General features: G+C 44.9%; 2 protein-coding genes and 1 long non-coding RNA gene across 14 annotated transcripts in view; 2 read left to right on the forward strand and 1 right to left on the reverse strand.

Annotated features, from left to right (window-relative positions):
- Window positions 1-398: 398 nt before the first annotated feature.
- Window positions 399-13,506, reverse strand: LOC148662624 (uncharacterized). 2 transcript variants are annotated; one of them, XR_015936866.1, is made up of 6 exons: window positions 12,629-13,506; window positions 11,261-11,794; window positions 8,732-8,782; window positions 3,032-3,070; window positions 1,510-1,545; window positions 399-434 (listed from the first exon to the last, which is right to left on the reverse strand). It is a non-coding gene; the product is annotated as an uncharacterized LOC148662624 (long non-coding RNA). The 2 variants fall into 2 exon arrangements; XR_015936865.1 differs by having other exon boundaries at window positions 11,261-13,506.
- A 1,889-nt stretch (window positions 13,507-15,395) lies between these two features.
- Window positions 15,396-16,284, forward strand: LOC148662625 (L-selectin-like). The gene is made up of 2 exons (XM_088633013.1): window positions 15,396-15,411; window positions 15,908-16,284. Exons 1-2 carry the CDS (start codon window positions 15,396-15,398, stop codon window positions 16,282-16,284), a joined length of 393 nt encoding a protein of 130 aa, XP_088489139.1.
- Window positions 16,285-16,649: 365 nt separating this feature from the next.
- LOC148662626 (uncharacterized) overlaps window positions 16,650-25,737 on the forward strand; it is a 783,119-nt gene continuing 774,031 nt past the window's right edge. For 3 of the 11 annotated variants that reach the window (XR_015936828.1, XR_015936829.1, XM_088632184.1), the window contains exons 1-10: window positions 16,941-18,379; window positions 19,669-19,715; window positions 20,756-20,816; window positions 20,946-21,102; window positions 21,453-21,647; window positions 21,832-21,960; window positions 22,340-22,444; window positions 22,542-22,592; window positions 23,424-23,480; window positions 25,247-25,333. Coding sequence is in view for 5 of the 11 variants with exons in the window: in XM_088632184.1 (XP_088488310.1) it covers window positions 20,782-20,816; window positions 20,946-21,102; window positions 21,453-21,647; window positions 21,832-21,960; window positions 22,340-22,444; window positions 22,542-22,592; window positions 23,424-23,480; window positions 25,247-25,333 (816 nt within the window). In the remaining 6 variants the exon portion in view is untranslated. Of the gene's footprint in view, window positions 18,380-19,668; window positions 19,716-20,755; window positions 20,817-20,945; window positions 21,103-21,452; window positions 21,648-21,831; window positions 21,961-22,339; window positions 22,445-22,541; window positions 22,593-23,423; window positions 23,481-25,246; window positions 25,334-25,737 lie in introns of all 11 variants that reach the window. The other 8 variants (XR_015936827.1, XR_015936826.1, XM_088632183.1 and 5 more) reach the window with 4 other exon arrangements.

Consider the following 25,737-nt stretch of genomic DNA (forward strand, 5'->3'; position numbering starts at 1 on the left):
CATCAAACCACTACACCACACTGGAATCTCTTCTTGAAGATGGAGACCAGTGTCAGCTTTGAAAACAAAAAACGGAATTAGCCATTCTTTACTTATACTTAGGAACCAAAAACGATGGGATAAAGTAGGACCCCATCCACCCCTAAGCTAATATTTTGAAAACTTTTCAACAGCAGCTCTCCTCTTTTTAAGTTTTGTTGTTTTAAGTTCACCTTGGTTTCATTTGAAAATCGCTCAAGGTACTATCGCACTTTTCAAATACCTGAAAAGAAATGTCAGAGATGACAAGTATTAAGCGCTGCTCTGCATGCAGCGTGTCCTAATGTCCACCCCACTCAGTATAGCTGAGTTTTATGAACATGTAAAACATTAGGCACGATGACATGAAACCCTCTTACCTATTTTATCTTGGGGCTTCGTCACTTTGGGGATCACTGAAAGAGCAAAACATACATAACGCTGCTGTGTGGTGAGGAAAAAAAAACAGCTATAAACACAACTATGCCAGCAGCTTTGTCACCCTGCAACTCACAGCTGGCAGCCCCACTGAAGCTCAGCAGGTGTGAGCCTGGTCAGTACCTGGATGTCACAAAAGTGGTCACAGTCAATGATCTGACCACAGACACAGCTGACCAAAATGGTACGCTGTACTTAATATGCAATGTGTAGAAAATGTTAAACTAACTTTTGGGATGAAGACGCCCCCATCCAACTCATGTCATGATTTTAAGAGATCCATTGCTCTGTGTTTGTTTTTTTCCCCTATCTTTCAATATCAAACGGTTTTTCTCAAAATTACTTATTGTAGCTCAGAAATATATATTTTTTCCCTCCAGAAAATAATTACCTCGCACCCCTTTAGATTAATTGTATCAGACTTTGGCCATGCTGCCAGTTTGAAAGAAAAATGAGCTTTAATGTTGCTTGAAGTCTTTAAGCTTCATAATTTACACGTGAACACTTATTGTATCTTACCATGTAGTTATTAGAAGACACGTAAGATAGTGGTGTCATCATAGTCTGCAGCTACCTTAATAAACAAATATCTGCTATGTATTAATCTTACATTAACTCTTTTCAGTTTCTCTTAAGGATTCTTTAGACTAGTTCAACCCTTCAATATTCCCACACTGGAATCTCTTCTTGAAGATGGAGACCAGTGTCAGCTTTGAAAACAAAAAACGGAATTAGCCATTCTTTACTTATACTTAGGAACCAATAATGATGGATTAAACTAGGACCCCATCCACCCCTGAGCTAACATTTTGAGAACTTTTCAACTGCATCTCTCCTCTTTTTCATTTTTTTTGTTTTAGGTTCACCTTGGTTTCATTTGAAAATCGCTCAAGGTACTATCGCACTTTTCAAATACCTGAAAAGAAATGTCAGAGCTGACAAGCATTAAGCGCTGCTCTGCATGCAGCGTGTCCTAATGTCCACCCCACTCATTATAGCTGAGTTTTATGAACATGTAAAACATAAGGCACGATGACATGAAACCTCTCTTACCGATTTCATCTTGGGGCTTTGTCACTTTAGAGATCGCTGAAAAAGCAAAACATACATAATGCTGCTGTGTGGTGAGGAAAAAAAAACGGATATAAACACAGCTATGCCAGCAGCCATGTCACCCTGCACCCTGCAACACCCTGGAGACTTCCTGGGAAAAACTAAGGTGGCTGCTGGAAGAGGTGTTATTCGGGCCAGCAGGGGGCTCTCACCCTGCGGTCTATGTGGGTCCTAATGCCCCAGTATAGTGACGGGGACATTATACTGTAAAAAGGCGCCGTCCTTGGATGAGACGTAAAACCGAGGTCCTGACTGTTTGTGGTCATTAAAAATCCCAGGGTGTTTCCCGAAAAGAGTAGGGGTGTAACCCTGGCGTCCAGGCCAAATTTGGCCCTTACCAATCATGGCCTCCTAAAAACCCCCCCTCTCTGAACTGGCTTCATCATTCTGCTCTCCTCCCCACTGAGAGCTGATGTGTGGGGAGCGTTCTGGTGCACTATGGCTGCCGTCACATCATCTATGTGGATTCTGCACACTGGTGGCAGTAGTGGGATTCCCCATGACCTGTAAAGCGCTTGGAGTGGAGTGTCCAGAAAAGCGCTATATAAAAGTGTAAGCAATTATTAATTATTATTATTCTAAAAAGGTAGGAGGGGATGCAATCGGAGAAGCAAGCCTTTGAAAGTAAAAGAAAGATCCCTCCCTGTTTGAAAGCTGGAGATGTCAAAGATAACACCCTGTCAGAGACTGGGAGAACTCTTCAGAGCGTAATCTCTTTTTTTTTTAGATTGTAAGATTGAACGATTTACTAGAAACCCACAGATCCAATGATAGGAGAAAGGAAGTATGTGGTACGTATGTAATTACAGCCGAAGCATCAGAGACACAACCGGCACAAGTAACAGACTGCACGTCAGATGACAACCTGGCTTTAGTAAGTTGATGATATACAGCATGGAGGCAAGGAGTGATCTGCCATTCAAATTAAACAAATTGTGCTGAAACGTGAAACATTCCTGGATCAGATTAAAAGGTTATTTGGGAGTTAAGGGAAATTTCAGTTCTGTAGTCTGACTGATATTTCTACTATCAAATAATTTCATCCAACACCCATTTAAATATCTGATACAGTTTCTATTGAAAATGTCTTTTTTACTTCACTTTAAGTCCAATTAACCTGGCCAGTCCTTGAAAATAAACTCCATCGTGTTGTTAAGCATGCCCTGGAACAACAGCAACGTACTGTAAAATAGTCCATGACTTTACTGCTGCTCTCCTCAAACAATACAGCGTCTCTCGGCAGACGTCTGGTCTCCAGAATCTCCTCTTTCAGACCGTTTTGAAGATTCAGCCCCGGGGGTCGATGTGCTATAACGAATCACAGTTCTAATGAGCAGCCAATAATTCTGCACTGCACTGTAAACGTTGTGGATGTGCTGGAGTCGAGTGTCTTTTTCCAGCCTATGTCCCCTCCTCTTGGCTTTATAAAAGATAATGACTAGAAGACAGATGAAACTCTTACCTTCTTGTCCACTTCTATTATAGTAGTGAAGGTTACACCCTAAAAGAAAAAAGAAACAAGTGTTAGCATTGCTGCCTTGTAGCGCTGGGGCCCAATGTTCCGTTAGGGGTGGTATCTGTGTGGAGTTTTTCCAGTTCTTTCCATATTCAGTCGGGTTTCGTCCTGTAGTCCGTTGTGCCAAACAAAGGGCATCAGCCGAGAGCTTGCGTGTTGAAAATCGTCTATTTCACATGCATACGGGAGCCTTGCTCTTGCGCGCAAGACTCCAAAGACGACGCTGACAGTCGTCTTTATTCACTGAAGCAAAAACCGCATAAGATGCACTCCCACATGAATCCACAGGAAGTGCGCGGTACAGACACGTACCGGAGGTAATTGGCTGCGGCATCGCGCATCATGACGCAAGATGACGCGGGGTACCGCAGTACGTGATTGGTTGACTGACAGGGGCACTCGTGGTCCGTTGGTCTGTCGTAGAAAGATTTACTGTACAGTACAGTAAACGTCTTTACTGTGCCCGTTGTAGATATTGAATTTTACCACTGAAGGGAAATCTTAGTAGCTGAGCATAAAAAGAATAGGAGCATACTGTAACGCGTGTGAAGGCCATAAACGATATTAATTTTGGAACATAAACATACAGTACTGTATATGGCTGGTCTTGGTACTTTAAAGTAAAAAATACACACCATTATTCCATTTCTCCCTAAACATTTTAAGCATCGAAGTCTTTAACTAAAGAGATACCGAAGTCAACAAGCATACTTTTAGAATTTGATTAATAGGGAATATAATATGGAATCGCGTATCTAAAGAATTTAATAACGATATGATTATATTCGTGTACTGCGACAGGGCTGTGTAGGGCTGTTTCGCCTCCCTGTTCATGCGAGTTGTCTTGTAGCCTACTGGTCTACGTGCGTGACTAACAACTCACAGGTTGTGTTCAAATCCAGCTGGTGCTGGACTTTTCTTTTAACAAACATTTCTTCGAAAAAATAGAATAGCGATATTATGGACAATCAATTGACTTTTATATTTCAAAATATCACAACATGATCGATTCTAAGTCATTTTTGATACCTTCTTCCCTTCTGACAACGGTCCCTGCTTCTGCTTCCTGCTTCTATTGTGTGTGTGTGTGTGCGTGCAATAGAGTAAATTTTTATAGAGAAATGGAGGCTGGACAGCATGCGTTACAATATAAACATTTATATTGATTTAAATCGCAAACGCGTGTTTAATTATGTGTTTTTTAATCATAATCAGGCTAATGCAACATAAATTGATACAGTATCTTTGTCTTCTAAGTATCTTAAACTTTCAGCATAGCTTTCTACCCGTTAAGATTTATATTTCTTGGAATTTTGGGATCAAACGTGGAAGGATTAGATTGTAATCATTTTTATTTGTCAAATACGTGATTGTATTTCTGAATGTTATGTTACACCTACAGTAGTTCACCGCTTTAAATACATCTAATTAAGAAAGTTGTGTAGCGCTTTAGATCTTTTTTTCTGAACCAGGGAAAATCTGATCATGTTTCTCTATAACAATAATAAAAAACTTTATTTTACATATCACCTTTAAAAGTGGCATCTCAAAGCAATACAGTAGATTGAAAAACAGTTAAAAGGGACCAAAGTAAATACCAGACAAATGCAAACGCGTTTTTAATAAAATGCTTTTATTCATCCAGCAGAGAGAGACACACACACCGGTTTCCATTGACAAAATTGTTTTTTTTTCCCCAATTCCTCTTGTCTAACAGGAATGTTTTGTTTGTGGACAGACTGTTAGACTAGAGGAAAAGAGCGCCTCCTTCTACGAAGCATTTCGTTGATCCGATCACGAATTATTTTCCAGTCGCACGAAGTAAGGGTAAACTTACACCATACCGATGAGCTAATGCCAGGGAAAGACCCAAATCAATGTAACATGCCACAGTTTGTGCATGAACAGGGTTATACTGCCTATTCCCTTTGATACCCGATTAAAAAAAAAAAAAAATGTTTTGAATCCCCGGCGGAACCAGGCATCCATATGAATCAAGTAACAGGTTTATTCCATGCTGAAAAAAAGAAGAAAGAAAACACATTCCATAAGAATTGACTGAGCTCCGCTCTGTACCACGCAATGATCCCCCCGGAGTCTCTGCCCCGGTTTATTTGGGTTTTTAGACAGAGGGTAAAAAACTCTCTCTGGCTTGACCTCCCCCTCCAAGGGTATGTTTTTTTTTTTTTGTTAACAAGGTTCGCCAGCTAATGTGAATCAAAACCTGTCTTTCTAGCTTTTAAAGCCGTGCGATGTGTAAACCACAATTCAAATAGAGGAAAAAAAGACCTGACTGACAAGATTTAAGATGTGGCTGTCAATGTTGGATTAAAAAAAAACACATTGCCCGACGTTTGTTGCATTGCTTGAAAAATAACTATTTCGAGAGACTGGATAAGTAATTCAAGTGTTTTTTTTTAACTTCCTGAAAAACAACTAATAATTTAACTATATGTGCAAACGTTTTATGATATGTCGCTGTTGTGAATGTCTGTGGACATGTGCTGGCTGGACAGGAGGCTCCACTGTACACAGAGAGGGGCGGGAGGAGGGGACAAGCCGATACATACTCTTAGAGTTTGATTAATAGGGAATATAATACAAAAATATAGTACTAAAAATAAGATACACTCTACAGACATTCACAACGGCGACTGTCAGAAGATAGGACACAGCGGCTCAGGCACCCGCCGAATGGAAAAGGGGAACTTTAATGTTCTGTATGGCTAATACCAAAGCCAATACTAGCTCAATACCCTCAATGGGCTTTGACGTGCTAATGCGTTGGTTTAACAGTCCGGGTGTGGCAAGCTTCCAATGACAACTCGACTCGATTGGAAGACAATGAACGTATTTTAGTCCTAAATGAATTAATAGCAAACATGGTTTACATAAAATACATTTTTCCAAGAAAGTTTATAATAATATGATCTATAGTTGAAATCTGAGCCTAAATATAAAGGAAAAGCATTTTCAGAGAGCAGTCACGCTGTGTTTATGTAGAAAAAGCGATTAGGTTTATGAGCAATCTAATTACCTATTCGCTTAAAACGCTATATAAAATAAAGTTTATTTAGAGATGAATGATCAGTGTCGCAGTTTAAATAATTTTCGTAGGAGGGCTTGGACAGATTCCAAGTGCATTTTTGCAATTTACGTTGCATTGTCCAATGTGCTGTTGTAATACAGTTTAGAATACAGTTAGTCTAAGCTTTATCAGCTTTATTTATGGTTTGCAATTTAGAAAGTCAAAAACCGCACTCAGAATGCAATTTAGAGCTTTCTGGCAAGAGGAGACACCCAAATTATAATGTAACATGCCACTGTTTGTGCATGAACAAAGTTATACTGCAATTTTCCTTAGATACGCGATTAAAAAAAATTTTTTTTGAATCCCCGGCGGAACACACTCCATAAGAATCAGCGCTTTTATACAGTATATCGCCTTTAAACACATATATTTAAACACGCGTTTATGATTTAAATCACAACGCGATTCAAATCAATATAAAATGTTTATTTTGTAACGCATAGGTGACTATTCATTGTTATTAAAAAGACTTAAATTCGATCATGTTGTGATATTTAGAAATATAAATTTGTTTGGTGCGAGTGAGGTTTTATTTAATCTCTGACCAAGGGAAAAGTTTCATTTTTTCAAAGAAATGTTTGTTAAAAAATAAAGTCAGTTCCATGGGATTCAATCACAGACCATGTGACATGGGAGTCAGGAAACTAACACAGCTCCACCAGATTTGATAACGCTATAAAAACGCTATAAAATGATGTGACTAGGCACAGAACAAGTTTACAGCACAGTACAATAATAAATGCTGACCATGACTTTAGAAGCATAAATTGCCTTACACTCAATTTAAACACAAGCTGTCTTTAGCCCTCTAAGCTGGTTCATACAGAAATGTAGAGATCCAGGCTCAGAACACACAGCTTCATTAGCGAATACATATGCAGGACAACTAGAGAAGACGTTTTACAGAGGATGGATTTTTAGAAACATCCCATCAGTGACATCACTGAAGTCAACTCCTAGGTACTGTAACTGTCGTGTGGATAGTTTCACAAGAATCAGACAAAGGTTTAAGCATCGCTTGTTCTAGATAAAACTGCAAAAAAACCAACAACCCATAATGTACTTCTTTGCGGCTCTGTTTGCCCAAATCATATATTTACAACGTGAAATCTAGAAAATAATATTACGTAACCAAAATCCGCAATATGGAAACAGAACCTGTGTAATTGTTGATAGATGATGTACTCGTAACATTTTTTCAAGACGAACTACAACATTTAAAAAATGACTTGTATGTACTTGATATCTCTAATCAATCCACGGCGACATTGTTAAAAGCAGAGTCCCAGCACAAAACGAAACTAAAACGCCCTGGGCATACCGTTTCACGCTTCTTATTAGTTGCTCAAAAGTAATTTGACCGTATGAAATGCATAATATAAACCTAGAAACATATACGTGAGCAGTATTTACGTAGTATCAGTGTCAAGACATACCTCTCAAATACTGTAAATCAAGTTAAAAATATCTCAAGACCGATTCTGGTCATAATGAAACCATGTTTCGTGTATGTTTTCTTTAAAGTACCGAGACCAGCAATATACTGTATGTTTATGTTCCAAAATTAATATCGTTTATGGCCTTCACACGCGTTGCAGTATGCTCCTATTCTTTTTATGCTCAGCTACTAAGATTTCCCTTCAGTTGTAAAATTAGATATGAATATTCAATTCTTAAACGGGCACAGTTAAGACATTAAATATACATATACATACTGTATACAGTACAGTTTTCATACGGTAATATGTTTATGTTCCTAAATCAATCTCTTTTATGAGCATGTGAAAGGCATGGTGAATCGATTCTCAAAAATTACTGTACTTTGCATGATTGGAAACAAATGCGTGATTGCGAAATGCTGTGGTGTTACTTTTACAAAGACGGTCAATGAAAAAAAGAATGTGGACCAGGGCAATACTTTGAGTTTACAGCTTGTCCAAGGTCATTCATTATTAATACTATTAGTAATATCTTCGTTAAAGACTGATGGCCACAGCTCAAACATGAGAGGTTGAGCTTTATTAGCTCCACCTTGCGGAAATTCCGTATACTATTATTTTGCTTGTCGTATTATAGGAGAATTTACGGTAACTCGCGGTATTTACCGGTAACTCACGGTATTTACCGGTAACTCACGGTAGACTGCGTACAGCGTACCGGAAAATAATGCGTTATCGTCTGCGCATTTTGAATGGCAGCATCTGTATATGATCATTCTAAAAAGCTAACCGGTAAGGTTTTAAGGATCTGCGCCTGTGGCTGGAAGGTTGCCGGTTCAAATCTCGCGGCCGGCAGAGGAATCCTACTCCGTTGGGGCCCCCCCTGAGCGAGGCCCCGAACCCCAGCTGCTCCAGGGGTGCTGTAGAAATGGCCAACCCTGCGCCCTGACCCCCAGCTTCTCTCTCTCCCTGTCTGTGTGTCTCCTGGAGAGCCAGCTGGGGTCTGCGACAGGACCAATTCCTCATGCAAGAAGTGGTATAGGGAGAATAAAGTGGTCTGATCTTAAAGAGCTTAAAGAAGAATGTAACCGAAAGACAATTTAATGGAAAACTTGCATTCGTAGAGGTTGCTGTCTGTAGATCTCCTGCGAGGTCCGGTACCGGTTCCTGAAAGACAACAGGATTAGGTGGATTCGGTCTTTCTGCACATATTATAAAAGGTTTTTTTAATAATAAATCAGGATCCTTCGTTCCTGTAAGGCTCCCTGTGTGTAAAACGTAGCTGCGTCGATGCAAAAGCCACCAGTCAAATGTTCTCGCATTTGGATTTTTTTTTAAAGAGCACTTGTTAGATATGGGGGGAGAGCCGAGTTTGTTTTATGGTTGGGGGTTTAGAAAAAGGAAATGCAGAGCCTGAAGCAAGAAGCTACTGACTTTCTGCCCACATCCTGGGCTGCTGCTGCTGGGAGATCAGCGATCATTTGCTCACAGATGTCTGTGGAGATTCTGGTGAAACTGGAGCTGAGATCACTAGTGGCCTATCTGCGTTTCAACTTCATTCTGCACATATTATAAAAGGTTTTTATAATAAATCAGGATCCTGAATTTTGGACATACTGCAGTTTGTATGGGGGGGGGGGGAAATGTCTCATGTTTGTTGGCACTCTTAGCGTTCGTTCCTGTAAGGCTCCCTGTGTGTAAAACATAGCTGCGTCGATGCAAAAGCCACCACTCAAATATTACCACATTTGGATCTTTTTAAAGAGCACTCGTTAGATATGGGGGGGAGAGCCGAGTTTGTTTTATGGTTGGGGGTTTAGAAAAAGGAAATGCAGAGCCTGAAGCAACAAGCTACCAACTTCTGCCCACATCCTGGGCTGCTGCTGCAGCTGGAAGATAAGCGATTATTTGCTCACAGATGTCGGAGGAGATGCTGGTGAGATCACCAGTGGCATAGCTGCGTTTCACCTCCTGAGAGTGGTGCTCAGTCACCAGTACATTCTGCTGGGGGGGGGGGGGGCGGGGGCTGGCACCCACCCGACTGGACAAGAGGACGCACTTCCTACTGTGGGTGCTGCTGTCCCTCGCAGAACAAGGCCTGTGGGAGTCGAGGAACACTCTCACCCAGCACAACGCGGAGTGGGGAGCGAGGGGGCTGGAGGAGAGGATACTGGCGGACCTCAGAGGGAGGATGAAGCACGATGTTGCGAAATGGGCCTTCTCTACGGTGAGAGAGCGCTGGAAAGGACTTTTGGGCCCCATACAGGGACTAACAGCCAGCAGCCATATCACTCTGCAACTCACAACTGGCAGCCCCCACCCCCACTGGAGCTCAGCAGGTGTGAGCCTGGTCAGTACCTGGATGGGGAGACCTCCTGGGAAAAACTAAGGTTGCTGCTGGGAGAGGTGTGAGTGGGGCCAGCAGGGGGCGCTCTCACCCTGCGGTCTGTGTGGGTCCTAATACCCCAGTATAGTGACGGGGGACACTGGACTGTAAACAGGCGCTGTCCTTCGGATGAGACGTCAAACCGAGGTCCTGACTCTCTGTGCTCATTAAAAATCCCAGGGCGTTTCTTGAAAAAGAGTAGGGGTGTAACCCCGGGGTCCTGGCCAAATTTCCCATTGGCCCTTACCAATCATGGCCTCCTAATGACCCCCCTCTCCGAACTGGCTTCATCCCTCTGCTCTCCTCCCCACTGAGAGCTGCTGTGTGGGGAGCGTTCTGGCGCACTATGGCTGCCCTCACATCATCCAGGTGGGGCTGCACATTGGTGGCGGCAGTGGGATTCCCTATTACCTGTAAAAGCGCTTTGAGTGGAGTGTCCAGAAAAGTGCTATATAAGTGTAAGCAATTATTATTATTATTATTATTATTATTATTAATGGACAAAAGCAAGTGATAGAGCTTGGAAGGAATCTTTAAGTGCAAAAAATCTGGCCCCGTTGTCCACTTGCACAGATTGATAATAGACAATCGCTGCCGTTCAGAAAGTTTTTTTATTGTGTGCAAAACTTACTAATTTGCAAGAAGGTTTTCCTTTTTTTTTAGATGTTGTAACAAAAAAAAAATCAGTGTTTCACTGTGCTATTTTATTGATCATACCTTTTGGGTGATTTTATCAATGCGTATATCAAAACGAAATCACAATTATTATTTTTTTTAAACTCTAGCAATAACTAAATTGGCGGTTCGGCGCTGGAGAGAAAGATATTAAAATGAAATTCAGGATATTTCCCCACACGCACACACACACCTCACAAGAGATCTTGAGAAATGCCACTAGAAACGTTGCATCTTCATTCTTAAAAGGTGTTTTTGTTTTTATTTTGCTAGGCATATCCACGGCGAACGAATCCCCTTTCGCATCGAGATGCTTTTACCCCCCCCCGAGTCCTCACTGCAAACCCAAGCTAAACGCTTCGCTCAAAAGGTACAAATGGTGGCACAGCTTGGATTTGAACCCACGACCCCCTGGTTCCTAAACGACCCAAAACGGTGCCGAGCCGCCTTTCCTGTCGCCATAACCCCCGATCGCATCTTCAGGTAGGAAATAAACGACCTCCTCCTGCCCCTGTCACTACTGAATGCGTCTTCAAGTAGAAGATCTCCGACCCGCGGCTGTTCGACAGCTGTGGGACACTTACCAGCTGAGGAGAGCAGGAGCAGGGCAGCCAGGGAGAAGACAGACGGGATCTTCTCCATCCTTCGCCGGGACTGACCAGCCTCTCTCAGAGCAGAGCGAGATCCCAGACAAACAGAGTCCACAGGACTGGCCACCACCCTGGAGCAGAGTCACAGAGCAGCAGAGGAGATCTAGAGCGCTTATAGAGAACAGGAACAGGTCTTCAGCTCCTCCTGTGGCACCTCCTTCCATCTGTAGATGATACTCATCAGGGGAAATGATGGTGTTTCACCCTTATCTTGATTGACGCATGTGTAACTAAAGATAATTTGTCCAATCTCCACCCATCGTCACAAACATTCATTTTCGCATTCTTGTGCTTACGATATGGGGACACTCGGGTGGCGCTGAAGTTTTTGAGGGCCTTGTGGCTCCTGGGAGTTGAATCCCAGGAGGGGGCACCTTCTGTGTGGAGTTTGCATGGTCTCCATCAGGGTGTCCAGGAAGGCTGGGAGGAAATAGGAGCACCTCAGCGACTTTTTCAGCTCCTACCTGCCTGTGAAAAACACAAACGGGGGGTTCACAGGCACACAAGAGCCCCTCGTCTTCCTCTCCATGGGGCAACTCTTCGGGGGAAAAAAAGACAAAGAAATCACAAACGCAAGAACAGGTCTTCAGTTCCTCCTTCCATCCATAGATGTCATTTCTGTCACCCAGGGAACTGAAAGTCTGAAAGCACCATCTAATTCATTTCTTACTGCTTCGCTGGCAAAGCGCTGCAAGTTCTGGCTCTGTTCCTGCACGCGAGTAATCCAGTCCATTCCCCACAAATCTCCTTGTTCCATTTCCTTTTGACATGAGAAGCGTGCTCCTCTCCCTCTTAAAGGGCATCAGGTCAAGACGTTCCTTGACCAGTCTACACCCAGTTGCCCAAAACTCAAAAAGGATTTTGGATTGCTCATGTCTTGAGACGAATGTATCCCTAAGTTGTTCTGAATATATTTCCTTTCCATCCCTCATCAGCTTTTTCTATACACTTTCCAAAACTTTGAGCTGCACTCTTTTTCAAATGATTTTACAAATCTCTTTAGTCATCCAGTTCAGCGTTGTGGGAGAGTCAGAATCTTAAAAGAAGATCACTTTACTGGCCCTATACAATTTCTTGCATGAGGAATGCGTCTTTTCACAGACCCCAGCTTACTCTCCAGGAGACACGCAGACAAGGAGAGAGAGAAGCTGGGGGTCAGAGCGCAGGGTCGGCCATTTACACGGCGCCCCTGGAGCAGCTGGGGTGAAGGGCCTCGCTCAGAGTAGAATTCCTCTGATGGTCTCGGGATTTGAACCGGCAAACCCTTCCCACCCACAGGTGATCCACACCGCTCTACCTTACCTGCTTGACGGAAATGCCTACTGGCCAGTGAGAGCTGGTGTGTGGGGAGCGTTCTGGCGCACTACGGCTGCCGTCGCATCATCCAGGTGGGGGCCGCACACTGGTGATGGTGGAGGAGAGTCCCCTTTACCTTTAGAGTGGAGTGTCCAGAGTGGAAGGAAGTAAGGAAAATCGGAGAGGATAGCACGGTCTACCTTACCTGCTTGCTGGAGACACCTGCTGGCCAGTTGTAGTACTGCAGCATGTTAACCCCCCTGCTGTGAAACATGCAACGAAATCATTGCTCTCACTCTGCTCCGACACCCTGGTTAACACTTGTTGTTGAAGCTCTAATACGGTTGTCAGACTTTCATTTGTAAGTAATAGGGTCTGTTTTACTCATTGCACATGTGCTTACTAACCCATGATAAGCTGTATCTCAGTTATAAAACGCATGCAGGTGTCTCCTATTCTGTGCCGCTTAAAAAGAATCACTGGAGACTTAGGCATAAGGTATATCGTCGCACAGAAACGCTATAGTTACCATAGTCCTGCCAAGCAATGGGCACAAGGCAGGGTACATCCTGGACAGGACGCCAGGCCATGGCAGGACTGACGCACGCTCACAGCGGCGCCAGTTTTCCCCCAGAAGCCAGTCAACCTTCGGAGGTGTCTTAAAGCGCACAGAAAAGTGAGGTTTCCCCACCGCGAGTGGGGGGGCGGGGGCTCCCAGTTGGGGGTCAGCGGAGAGCCGGAGTCGATCCCAGCAAGCAACGTCGCAGGACGACACGCACCGACACTGAGACGCACAACCTTAATTCATCCCTTCTCTCGCCCCTTGGATCCGATTCAGCGTCGTAGCCAGTCTATCGTAGGACACACACACACACTATATTTAATGTTAAGCCTGCAGTGTTTACTGTTTCAGCATTATAAAAGCATTATTTTTGCACCGGTGAAGCCTCATCTTTGCAATACCGTCTTGCGAAAATCCCAAGCTCGGTTTTAATCCACTAAAGAGTTTAAACTACTTCATCAACAACGTCCGAAAAGGAAACGTTATCAGGCTGGCTGTTAACACTTACTGTACTCGATATGAATGTTCTTCGGCCGTTAACCCGCGGAAGCACAGCTTTGGCATTTGGAAGAAAAAAAAACGTTGCTTGCGTTGAATCGATCCAATCAATATAAAACAGACGATAAAATTCGATTCTCAGTCCCCGCTGACACTGCGGGACGGTCACCGTCTTGCTATTCCTTGCTTGGTCTTTTAGCATCCTAGAACGAGCGCTAAGCATGCAATTTCCTACAAAAGATCTTTCGTTGTCTCTCCTCATTTTGAACATAACGCAACAGATGTGAAACAGGAAAACAAAATCAAACGTTTTGCACCTGAAAAGTCTGGCGAAGGGTTTCATTGGTCCAAAGTTAAGTGAATATGCCGGACGAGAGCAGAGCAGCTCAGCACATGCAAACTAGACAAGTCCCCCGAAACGCTCACGCCCTGAGCTCTTCAATACGTGCTGCTTCCTCCTAGCCAACCACCGGCGCCGCTTTAGGAAACGCGTTTATAGGGCTCTACCCAGGTGCAGCCAGTTCGCTGATCTCTACGAGGAATGCATTGCTACACTGCCCTCTGGCGGTTTAAATCTCGTTTTAAACAGTTTTAATAATAGTATTTGCTTACACCTACAGTATATAGCGCTTTTCTGGACACTCCACTCAAAGCGCTTGACAGGTCATGGGGAATCCCACTACCGCCACCATTGTGCAGCCCCCACCTGGATGATGCGACGGCAGCCATAGTGCGCCAGAACGCTCCCCACACAGCAGCTCTCAGTGGGGAGGAGAGCAGAGGGATGAAGCCAGTTCATTTATATCTTGTGATGATCCCCCTGAGAAGGAACTTGATACTGACGTCCTATTCTTGTGACATCACTTTATGGAACCAGTATGACCTCCGTACTAACCAGTACAACTGCAGACAAGTAAGAATCTCCCCCATGAACACAGGAAGCAGGAAGACCTGACCAGATCACTGGAGTTAATCCCATTTTTTCCAGTCCTGTGTGTGATGGCTTGAATTGGTCACACATGTCTTTCTATGCCCTGTGTGCGGGCCAGCTTTGAGCAGAAACCACGACGCTGTCATTGTGTCAACACTCAGACACCGAACTTTGCAAATCCTTATGGCTTCACAGCTGAATATTAAAAGCAAATGGGAAGTTATTTACATCCTGCAAACTCACAAGAGTAGACTGCATAGATTCTAAAAATAAAGTCCTGCTTGAAACTCCTAATGTTAATGTTTCTTTATTAACCCTATACAATTTCTTGCATGAGGAATTCATCTTTTCACATACCCCAGCTTGCTCTCCATTAGACACACAGACAGGGAGAGAGAAGCTTGGGGTCAGAGCACAGGGTCAGCCATTGTACAGCGCCACCTGGAGCAGCTGGGGTGAAGGGACTCACTCAGGGGCCCAACAGAGTAGGATTCCTCTGGCAGCCGCAGGATTTGAACCGGCAACCTTCCAGTCACAAGCACAGATCCTGAGCCACAGAACCACCACTCTGCCCACAACGTCTTTATGTTAAGCTCAGACGTCGGGGATGAATACTTTGATGAGGTTTATGTCGCTGATCTAGATGCTGGTTCAATGAGTCCACGAGCCACCTGATTAGTCCAGATGGCACCCAATTCAGAGGATTAGCAGACTGTCCAAGCAGCAGAGGAAATACACAGAGATTCAGTTCCATATGATGATGACGACAGAAGAGGTTGAACATGGACGAGATGTGGGGTCTGCAGGGGAGGCAACACACCCAAACAAAGCCAAATGAGGAAGGCCGAGCCAGGAGAGGCTGCTTATGGAGAAGACGGAGGGGTGGATGTTGACACACAGTTAGAAACTGAACACAATGCTAGGATACGAAGTTAAAAGCACAGAATTCAAATCACGGGCAGTGGTATGTTTATATCGAACAACAGACTAGTCAGAAAGGTGCTCAGTCTAGAAGTCTATTAACCAGATCTATCCTGGGGAGTGTGCTGAAGGAACTGAATCTTTTCGGTCTTGAATATCGATGACCACGACGGGCCCCAATGCAAGGATGCAGGGTGATATGGCTGCTGGCTCGTAGATTGTGGAGAGCCAAAGAGATACTTCCTGTTTGACGCGACAATAACGTTACTCTCACACAAAAGTCTCACAAACATTCAGACACAGCGGTTGGAATGAATCTGACGAGTCTGGACCCTTTAGACTCGTAGGCTTTGGTTCCGACTTGTTTTCGCAGAGGGCAGAGACGCTGCAGGGAGCTACTTCCTGATAGAAACGAACAAGAACTTCACCGCAGCCCAGAGGTCCTGCCGGGAGCAGCACACGGACGTGGCCAGCGTGAGGAACCGGAACGAGAACGAGGAGGTCCGACTGACGGCGCAGGGTAACTACGTCTGGATCGGCCTGTTCGTGGAGCCCTGGAAATGGTCGAGCCCGAGCAACCCCACTTTCTACAACTGGGCAGACGGCGTCCCTGACAATGCTGCTGGAAACGAGGACTGTGCTTCACTGTTGATGGCGGGCAGCTCGGCAGGGTACTGGAACGACACCGGCTGCGATCAGAGGCTGCCCTTCTTCTGCTTCAGCGGTGAGTCGATCGAGGGGTTGACGTGAGGGAGGGAGGACACAGCTGGTGTGGTCTTGGGGGGGGGGGTCAATCTCGCGTTGTCACGCATCTTGCGTCATCCAGGAAAATCTCACTCTTCCCCATCAGACCTCGCTTCAGCTCTCCAGTGATCTTTCTGGGTCTCTTCCCCCAAGGATATCAGAGAGGCACCTTCCCGAAACTCTTTCAGATCTGGACTCAAAACCTTCATTCGAAGGGCCTTTAATTAAAGGGGTTCTGTTATACACCCCTCTGTATTCAATGCCTTCCATTTGCTGTCTCCTCTCATTGTGTATTTTCTGCTTGTTTCTTGTTCGTTGTTCGTTGTTCGTTGTTCGTTGTTCCTTGTTTCTGTTTCTGTTTCTGTTTTTTCTTTCTTCTTTCTTTCTTCTTTCTTGTTCTTGTTCTCAGTTCTTGTTTCTGGGTTCTCTCATTGTGTATTTTCTTAGTTCTTGGTTCTTGTTTCTGGGTTTTGGGTCAAGCGCTTTTGTTCTCTGCTGGTCACTGTAGGGGGTGATCATGACTCTCTCTGGTCCTCAGCCCTCCTTGTTATCTGGATGCCTCTCTCAGAAGTGCTGTCATTTCTCAGAATCATCTGTGTGTTCACTCTTCATAAGATCCTCTGTAGCTGCCATCTCGTCTGGTGATGTCCCACTCCTCCAGACACTGATCGCTCTTGCCTGGCCTGTGGCTCGGAGAACACTTCTCCACTGGGCTTGACCGCTGAGCTTTCCCAGAATACACCTGTACTTTGACGCTCCAGCAACCATTCTCTTTTCCCCACCCCACCCAGGCCTCAGCCTAGTCCAGCTCCACACAAATCCCCTAGTACATGTCCTGAGGAATCTTCACATTTTTCAAGTTTTGTTAAGACGCCGTGTCAGCAAGAGCTGTAAAGAGTGTTTCTTGTAGGTCTTTGTCACGGTGTAGGTCGATGGATGGAATAAACGTTTGGATTTAGTACAGAAATGCATAATGCTTTCAGTACATTGTCTTATTGGATAGCAACAAAGCAAAAACGGAACACTTTAGAGAACAAAACTGGACACCAGCCGATCATGTGCAGTACAACATTTAATCTAGACAGAAGAGAGGCGACTGTTAATCCTGTGTGTGACTCAACCCAGTTCTACATCTTATAATTCTCTCTGGACTGTTAAAATGGGCAGGATCTGCCTAAAATGTGTAACAGAGCCTGGGTTCGCTCTCAAAGCTGCCTGGCAGTGGAGAAGGCAGTCAGACTTGCAGGCTGGGAGGAAATAACTCAACAGGAAGAGGTCTGAACATTCGTAAAAATGCCAGTTAAATAATACATCACACTCTTTCAGGACTCATTTCTTCTATGTAAATTGACAGGGATGAAAGAGGCCAAAGCAGTTATCTTCTCTTCCAGTGTTTCCCAAATCTTCTGTGGCCCAAGGTCAGAGATGGGTTTATAAACCCCAGATCCAGGGCCCCACTAACCAAAACTGGAGCAGGAAAAAACTAACAGCACTCCTATTAAACATCAACGTATAAAACGTGATTGCTCGATTGTTTGATGCTGTGCTTGCAATTACAGCTCCAGGGCAAGATACAGCACCACAAGTCACACCCTGCCCACACTCCTCTGAGACATGGGGCAGCACTGGCAGAACTTCACATCAACAGAACAGTATTGCAAAACTTTATTTTCATCCAGACAGCAGCCCTTCTCTCTTCTCCACAAAACACAACACAACCACTTCCACCTTTCGATTTGACATCTTGGTTTTTTTTGTTGTTGCTCTGTGCTTCCTGCTTGTGCTGTGTGGTCAGTTCATGAGCTTGGAAGAAGAATTAAATGGCGGCTTATCAACAGAAAATAGAGTAAAAAAAAAAGGTCTCTTCTTCTACCCACCTGTGTTGGAGTTTGTTCTCCCAGAGATTTTACGGTCGTTTCGGATAAAAGGAAACGTGTGGTTGATCCAATCAGAAACCAACCCATGAGAATCGGGTGGATTAACGAGTCCGAATTAACAAACTGAGGGAGGAGGTGGCTGAGTCAATAACCGGAGGCCAGACTTTAGGGATTTGTGAGGTACTGTGAGTCTTCAGGAATCACCAGGAGTGTTGGAACAGCTGGTAAGTGTAACGCTGCTCTGTAGAGGTGAAAAGGATCCGATGCAGATGCAGGAGTCGCAGGGAGGTAAGTAAACGTACCGAGCAAATCCAGGAGCTGAGTCGTAGTCCGAAGGCGAAGGTAAGTCGAGATCCGGTAAAGGCACTGGTGGCGAACAATCCAAAACGTGAGACAGAATCGTAGTCGAAAGGAGAGCTACAGGGTCAAATCCAAAACAGGCAATGATAGCAAACAATCCAAGGGGCGAGACGAGATCCGAAGTCCGAAGGCAAAAGGTGCAGGCAGAATTCCAGGAAGGCAAAAGAGGGGTAAGAACGCTAGGCTGAGCAACAAGTAGAGAACTCAATACCGAGCAACGGGAATCAGGTAAGAATGGTATAAATAACCCGGCGTGCCGCACGGTAGAGCAATTGCAGGTGTGTTAACTCGTGCGGCGGCGCTTGTTAGTAGTAATCCGCTGCTGGTGCTGATTGGCTCGCTTACGTGTTGATCTCCGCTGGCTGGTGGTCGTGACAGTAAGGTTGTATTCATCCACTGCGATATTTATTGACGTGCTCTAATTGAAATCAATCAATCAGGGTTTATTTATTGATCAATGCACGAACAGTGCGACATACAGTGGTGTTGTCAGCAATGAAATGCTTTGGAAGAAGTCATAGGTTTATTCCCTGCTGAAAAGAGAAGAAAGAAAACACACAACGTTTCGGCCGTGAAGTTTTCTTCAGGTGTTTTAGTTGTGTTATAAAGTCGTAATAAAGTACATAAAGTAATCTGACAAAAAACATATTTTGAGGAGAATGCTTGAAAACATTTAAAAAACCTTTTTCATAATGGTTATACACATGACTAAAGCCTGGACTGATTTGTCGCAGATGTAAGTAGAAATGAAATGTTTTTTTTTTCTAATACAGTGCTGCCGTGAGTAATGACCAAAACAACTTCAGGCTAAAATTCACTGATGTAACTGTGAAGGTAGAAAAAAAAGTTTAAAAAAAAAGTTAGAAAGGATGACAGGCCTTGATATTCCAAGGGGTTATTGAAAATACTGCCTAGGAATGAAGAATGTACAAGTTTGAATGTATTTCTAAATAAATACCCTTGACCAATTCTCGCATTTTTCTGAATTACAAATCCTACATTGAAATTGAGTTCTCTGTGATATTTATATTTCTAAGCACTGAAACGCAAAATTAATTATTTTAATTTGACACTGTTTTATGTTAGGAAATATTCTTAAGAAAAATAAAAAAAACTGAAATCTGTTTGTATAACACATTTTAATATTTTGTAGAGCCACCTTTTACAACAATAACCAGGACAGAAGCAGGACAGAAACAGGTAATATAATATACAAGATCACTGATTGATACTGTTACCCTGCCCTGAGCTGTCAGTGTGTGATTGATACTGTGTTAAAATGCTCTGATCTGTCAGTGTGTGATTGATACTGTGTTACACTACTCTGAGCTGTCAGTGTGTGATTGATACTGTGTGTTACCCTGCCCTGATCTGTCAGTGTGTGATCAGTACTGTGTGTTACACTGCTCTGATCTGTCAGTGTGTTATTGCTGTTGTGTGTTACCCTGCTCTGATCCGTCAGTGTGTGATTGCTACTGTGTGTTACCCTGCTCTGATCCATCAGTGTGTGATTGCTACTGTGTGTTACCCTGCTCTGATCTGTCAGTGTGTGATTGCTACTGTGTGTTACACTGCTCTGATCTGTCAGTGTGTGATTGCTACTGTGTGTTACACTGCTCTGATCTGTCAGTGTGTGATTGCTACTGTGTGTTACCCTGCTCTGAGCTGTCAGTGTGTGATTGATACTGTGTGTTACACTACTCTGAGCTGTCAGTGTGTGATCGATACTGTGTGTTACCCTGCTCTGATCTATCAGTGTGTGATTGCTGTTGTGTGTTACCTTGCTCTGATCTGTGTGTGATTGATACTGTGTGTTTCCCTGCTCTGATCCGTCAGTGTGTGATTGCTACTGTGTGTTACCCTGCTCTGATCTATCAGTGTGTGATTGCTACTGTGTGTTACCCTGCTCTGATCTGTCAGTGTGTGATTGCTACTGTGTGTTACACTGCTCTGATCTGTCAGTGTGTGATTGCTACTGTGTGTTACCCTGCTCTGATCTGTCAGTGTGTGATTGCTACTGTGTGTTACACTGCTCTGATCTGTCAGTGTGTGATCAGTACTGTGTGTTACACTGCTCTGATCTGTCAGTGTGTGATCAGTACTGTGTGTTACACTGCTCTGATCTGTCAGTGTGTGATTGCTACTGTGTGTTACCCTGCTCTGAGCTGTCAGTGTGTGTATTTATTTATGCAATCATGCTTGAATTGGTCCTTGTTCCTGTTTTTTCTTTGTCGAAACAGGATTATTGTGACTTGGGACAGCAGTCATGGGCAATTCTAATTCTCAGAGCCTGGAGAGAAGGTACTATTACGATTTAAACTCAAATGCACCTCAGGTCTAGGACAGCTGGTCCGGCCATTCAAGTCCTGTGCTGTCCTTGGCTCTGGAGTGGCTCTGATCGCGTCTCGATCTCTCTCTCCTCTGCTCCAGCACGTCTTTAGACTGCCTGATTCCTGAGCTTGAGCAGGAGGAGGGAGAGAGCCCCCTGCTGTCAGAGCCTCAGTGCTCCAGCTCCTTGGGCAGTTCCTCCAGGCCTGAAATTATGCAGTGTGACCACGAGTTCACGAGTACAGTCAGGAGAGAGGGGGTGAGTTGTGATATTGTTTTCTGTTGGGTGACACAGAGGCTGGCTTATAGAAAGCTGCTTCTCTTCTTGATGATGCCATCAGCCTGCCAACCAGGCTACAGGGGGCATCTTGAAACCCAGATGGTCTTTCGCCGCCCTGCTGGGGAATCCTGGTGTTGCACGTGCACAGTGTACACTGTGGGATGGGTGGACATTAACTGACCTGTGATCCTCGTGCAGTGGCAAGCACGCTAACCAGGGTGATATCAGAGAGAGGTGCCCTTCCAGTGAGCTCTGCTCCACACTCCCACTACCCTCTGTGTAAAGTTAAATGCCTCCTGGTCTCAGTTTTAAACGTGTTCCACCTCCAGGGCTCTGGCAGGCCCATTCAGCTGGTCAAGGTCAGCTCTGATGGCTCCCTCCTGTTCCAAGAGGACGTGCTTCGGCAGTGTTTCCTGCGCCCAGATGTGGGGGAGACTCCGGTCTGCGTGGTGTCTATTGTTGGGGAGAGGAGGAAGGGCAAGTCATTCCTCCTCAACTACCTCCTTCGCAAGCTGTCTAACATGGTGAGAGCACCCCACCCCCTCCACTCTCTGTGTAAAGCAGTGTCTTATGGCCCTGACATCCCACCCCCACCACTCTCTGTGTAAAGCAGGGTCTTATGGCCCTGACATCCCACCTCCACCACTCTCTGTGTAAAATGCTGTCTTATGGCCATGGTTGTGAATGCTCCCTTTCTTGTGAACTCAGGACGAGTGGGACAGGATGAGTGACAGTGAGCCTCTGCGAGGGTTCGAGTGGCAGTCTGGAAGTGAGAGCATGACGAAGGGTGTGTTCATCTGGAGCCAGCCTCTGTTCCTGGAGACGCAGGAGGGAAAGGCAAGCACCGTCCGAGCTGGGAATGTGTCTGTTGTAGGGGGTACGGATCTATGGCTCAGACAGGCGCTGGTCCAACTCAGTCTTTCACAGACCCTGCAGGCATCCTGAACAGGCAGGAACAAGAGCTCTTCTGCCCCTCACCAGCCCCTGGGACCCCCTTGTCCACACTCGGGGCATCTGTGTGACAAACCGGAAACTGTTCTCTGCTCAAGAGTGGGAAGATTTAGGTCATTGAGCCATTGGCTGGGCACCTTGCTCAACACTCCCCCCACCCTTTGTGTAAAGCTCTTTCAGCTGTGTCTTGGTACTGGAGGGGAGGGGGGACAGATGACCACTGCAGCTCTGCTCTGAACACTCTGTCTCTGTCCCCTCTGTCCAGTTGGCTGTCTTCCTGGTGGACACTGAGGGCTCCGTGGATCTTTCGCGGGAGATGGAGCTGAGTGTGAAGCTGTGTGCCCTGAGCGTCTTTCTCAGCTCGCACGTGGTGAGAATTGTGGGGTCTTGTCCCACCTTCCGGGGTGACTGTGAGCCCCTTGCTGCGTTTCAGAGAGCTCACGTGTCCCCCCCGTCCTCTCTCCCAGATCTTCAACGTTCCCTCTGATGTGACGACAACAGACCTGGACTACCTGGAGGTACAGCGCCCGGCCGCAGTCTTATCCCCCGATGTGCCACGCAGCACCTGCGCAAGGGAGCTGTGATGCAGCTGGGGGCTGAAACCAGGAGCCTCTCGGTATCACAGGTCCTTCAGCTGGGACTGTGTACCGGGGTGTGAGTTCGCCCCCTGCTGGTGACATGTGGCATGAGTGCAGCACTGCATGACTCGAGGTGCTGTTGTGTGTGATGCTCTGTGCTGCCTGGTTTCCCTCACACCGCTATATGAGAAGGCCAGTCCCATCTTTCCCAATAATGATAATGTTACTTTATTAGCCCCTATACAGTTTCTTGCGTTAGGAATTCATCTTTTTGCATACTCCAGCTTGCTCTCCAGCAGACACAGACAGGGAGAGATGCTGGGGGTCAGAGCACAGGGTCAGCCATTGTGCAGCACCCCTGGAACAGCTGGGGTTAAGGGCCTAGCTCAGGGGCCCAACGGAGTAGGATTTCTCTGTTGGCTGCAGCATTTGAACCGGCAACCTCCCAGTCACAGGCGCAGATCCTGAGCCACAGAGCCACCGGTCCGCCCAATGCAGGGTCTGCAGTACAGTACAGTATGTGATTGTATTTGTATTTGTTTTATATGTGCATCCATCTTTGTTTTTATGAGTGCCTGTGTCTCTATCAGACTGTCTGACAGGTTCAAATTGTGTCTCAGGATTATTGCCATGAGTGGTAAATTACACTGTTGCCAAAACAGAGATAATTAACTCTGCAATTACAGTTTTAATAGAGAGAACCGATGGCTGTCTCTCTCTGTCTCTGCCTGCCTCTGACACACAGATGGCCTGTGTTTACTCTGTTTGCAGCTGCTGCATCTTGTGGTACAAAAGGGGGGAGCCACCTTTGACCTGCAGCATTTTCAGGTAGGAACTTTACTATTCAGTGAACACAAAAAAGATCAGATCTGTTTTATCACCTGCAAACCAGGCGATGTCTCTCTTACCTGGACATGTAAAAATAACATGTTATAATAAACTTTTACCTATAAATTTAAATTAACCCTATTTTCTGTAAAGGAACAAGTAATAGGTTAATTCCAGGCTGAAAAGAGAAGAAAGAAAACACAACGTTTCTGTTTTCTCTCTTCTCTTTTCAGCAGGGAATAAACCTGTTACTTGTTCCTTTGCAGCCTACACATGCTGACGCAGCTCCCCCACCTGAACTACTTTATTTTATGTAGCATGTTTTAAAAGTATCATCTCAAAGTTCTTAACTTTAGAAAACCATTATAAGCAAATGCCAAAGTATATAAAATAACAAATAAGTAAGACAAGTGGTTCGAGGTGCAGCAGTAGTCACTAATTAAGTAAAAGTAAGTAATTGGTTCAATAAAAGCCTTTCAGAACAGAAAGGTTTTGATTCTAGATTGGAAGAAGAGCTCAGGGAGTGTGATTCTCTGATGTACTTGGGGATACATTTCCAGAGCTCTGGGGCAGAGCAGGAGAGGCCTTGTCACCCATGGAGTGTAGACTTGCTTGGGCGACAGTTAGGAGACCAGAATCAGAAGAGCGAAGGTTGTGAGGTGGGGAGTAGGGCGATAATAGCTCAGACAGGTACTGAGGTGCCCAGCCATGCAGAGCCTTATAGGTGAGCAGGAGGATTTTGAAGTTGACATGAAACCTGACAGGAAGCCAGTGCAGGGACTCCAGGATAGGAGTAATGTGATCACTTTTGCACCTGATCAGGAAGTCAAGCTAGGGTCACTCCTAAATTCCTCAATTTTGATTGAAATTCCACCACAGTGCTGTCCTCAGATAGCGCTACTACACTGGCTTTACCATAGTAGTACACAGGTGCTGAGCAGCATGATTACAGTATTGTTGTAGTATAAGCTAAGGAAATTTGGAGTCACCCAGGCTTTTATATTAGAGATGCAGTCAGTGCAGAGACAGCCACTTCAGTGTCAGGCTTAGTACAGATATAGCTTTAAGCATCATCAGCGTAGAAATGATAGATCAGACCATGTGATCTTAATAATTGACCATGTAGATAGAGGTCAATACTGAGTAGTAGACCCCGGCATCAGATAAGACCTGAACCATTTGGGAGCAGTGTCAGAAACTGCAAACACAGTCTCAACATGAGAGAGTAAGATATCATGGTTAACAGTGACGAAAGCAGCACTGAAGTCTAGAAGTATAAGGATAGGAAGAGAAACAGAGTCTGAAGCCATAAACAGATTGTTAGGGACTTTGACCAGGGCAGATTCTGTGCTGTCTGATTGTCTGATAAGGGTTTGAAGAGGTTATTGTGTTGAGGACAATAGGGCAGGGAGAGAAGAAACAGGATTGAAATAAAACACAAGTAATGGAGGGTATGTAGCAGACTCGTATGCAGACTCATAGGCAGCTGGTGGATTTCATGAGCAATACCAATTTACTAAGGCATGCAGTGTCCACTTGGAAGAAAGCAGATTTGCAGGCATCATAACAGCAGTCAGCATTCACACAGAGTATTGATTAAGCTAATCAATCTCTTGGGACAAGAAGGATTTCAATCATTCTCAAGCACATGTTATTACTTGAGCTGCGCCATAGGATGGTGACAGAGGCTCTTCTATAGTGATAGATAAGATTTCATGACTTTGTAAGGTGAGCTGATATAAGATCTTTCTCAATCTCTAATAAAGGGATTTGATTTCATGGTGCGGGACTGGACACAAACTCAGGAATTTGGACAGACTGGAGGATCCCAACACCTGGAGAGAATCATCCAGGTAGGAGAAGTACTGTGGACCTTATATATATATAGCCCTGACCTGTACTGAGAACGACAGAGAGGTACTGATTCTCTAGACCAGTCAGGAGTTTCAACAGTGCCACCTACAGGCCACAGACTAAAGAGACTCAGTTCCTCCAGCCTGTCGGTGTGGGACGCTCCCTTCAGACTAAATAGACTCAGTTCCTCCGGCTTGTCAGTGTAGGACACTCCCTTCAGACTAAAGAGACTCAGTTCCTCCAGCCTGTCAGTGTGGGACACTCCCTTCAGACTAAAGAGACTTAGTTCCTCTTGCCTGTCAGTGTGGGACACTCCCTTCAGACTAAAGAGACTCAGTTCCTCCGGCTTGTCAGTGTGGGACACTCCCTTCAGACTAAAGAGACTCAGTTCCTCCAGCCTGTC

Source organism: Lepisosteus platostomus, chromosome 5 (genome assembly GCF_059453375.1).
Source record: "Lepisosteus platostomus isolate fLepPlt1 chromosome 5, fLepPlt1.hap1, whole genome shotgun sequence".
In the NCBI taxonomy this organism is placed as follows: Eukaryota; Metazoa; Chordata; class Actinopteri; order Semionotiformes; family Lepisosteidae; genus Lepisosteus; species Lepisosteus platostomus.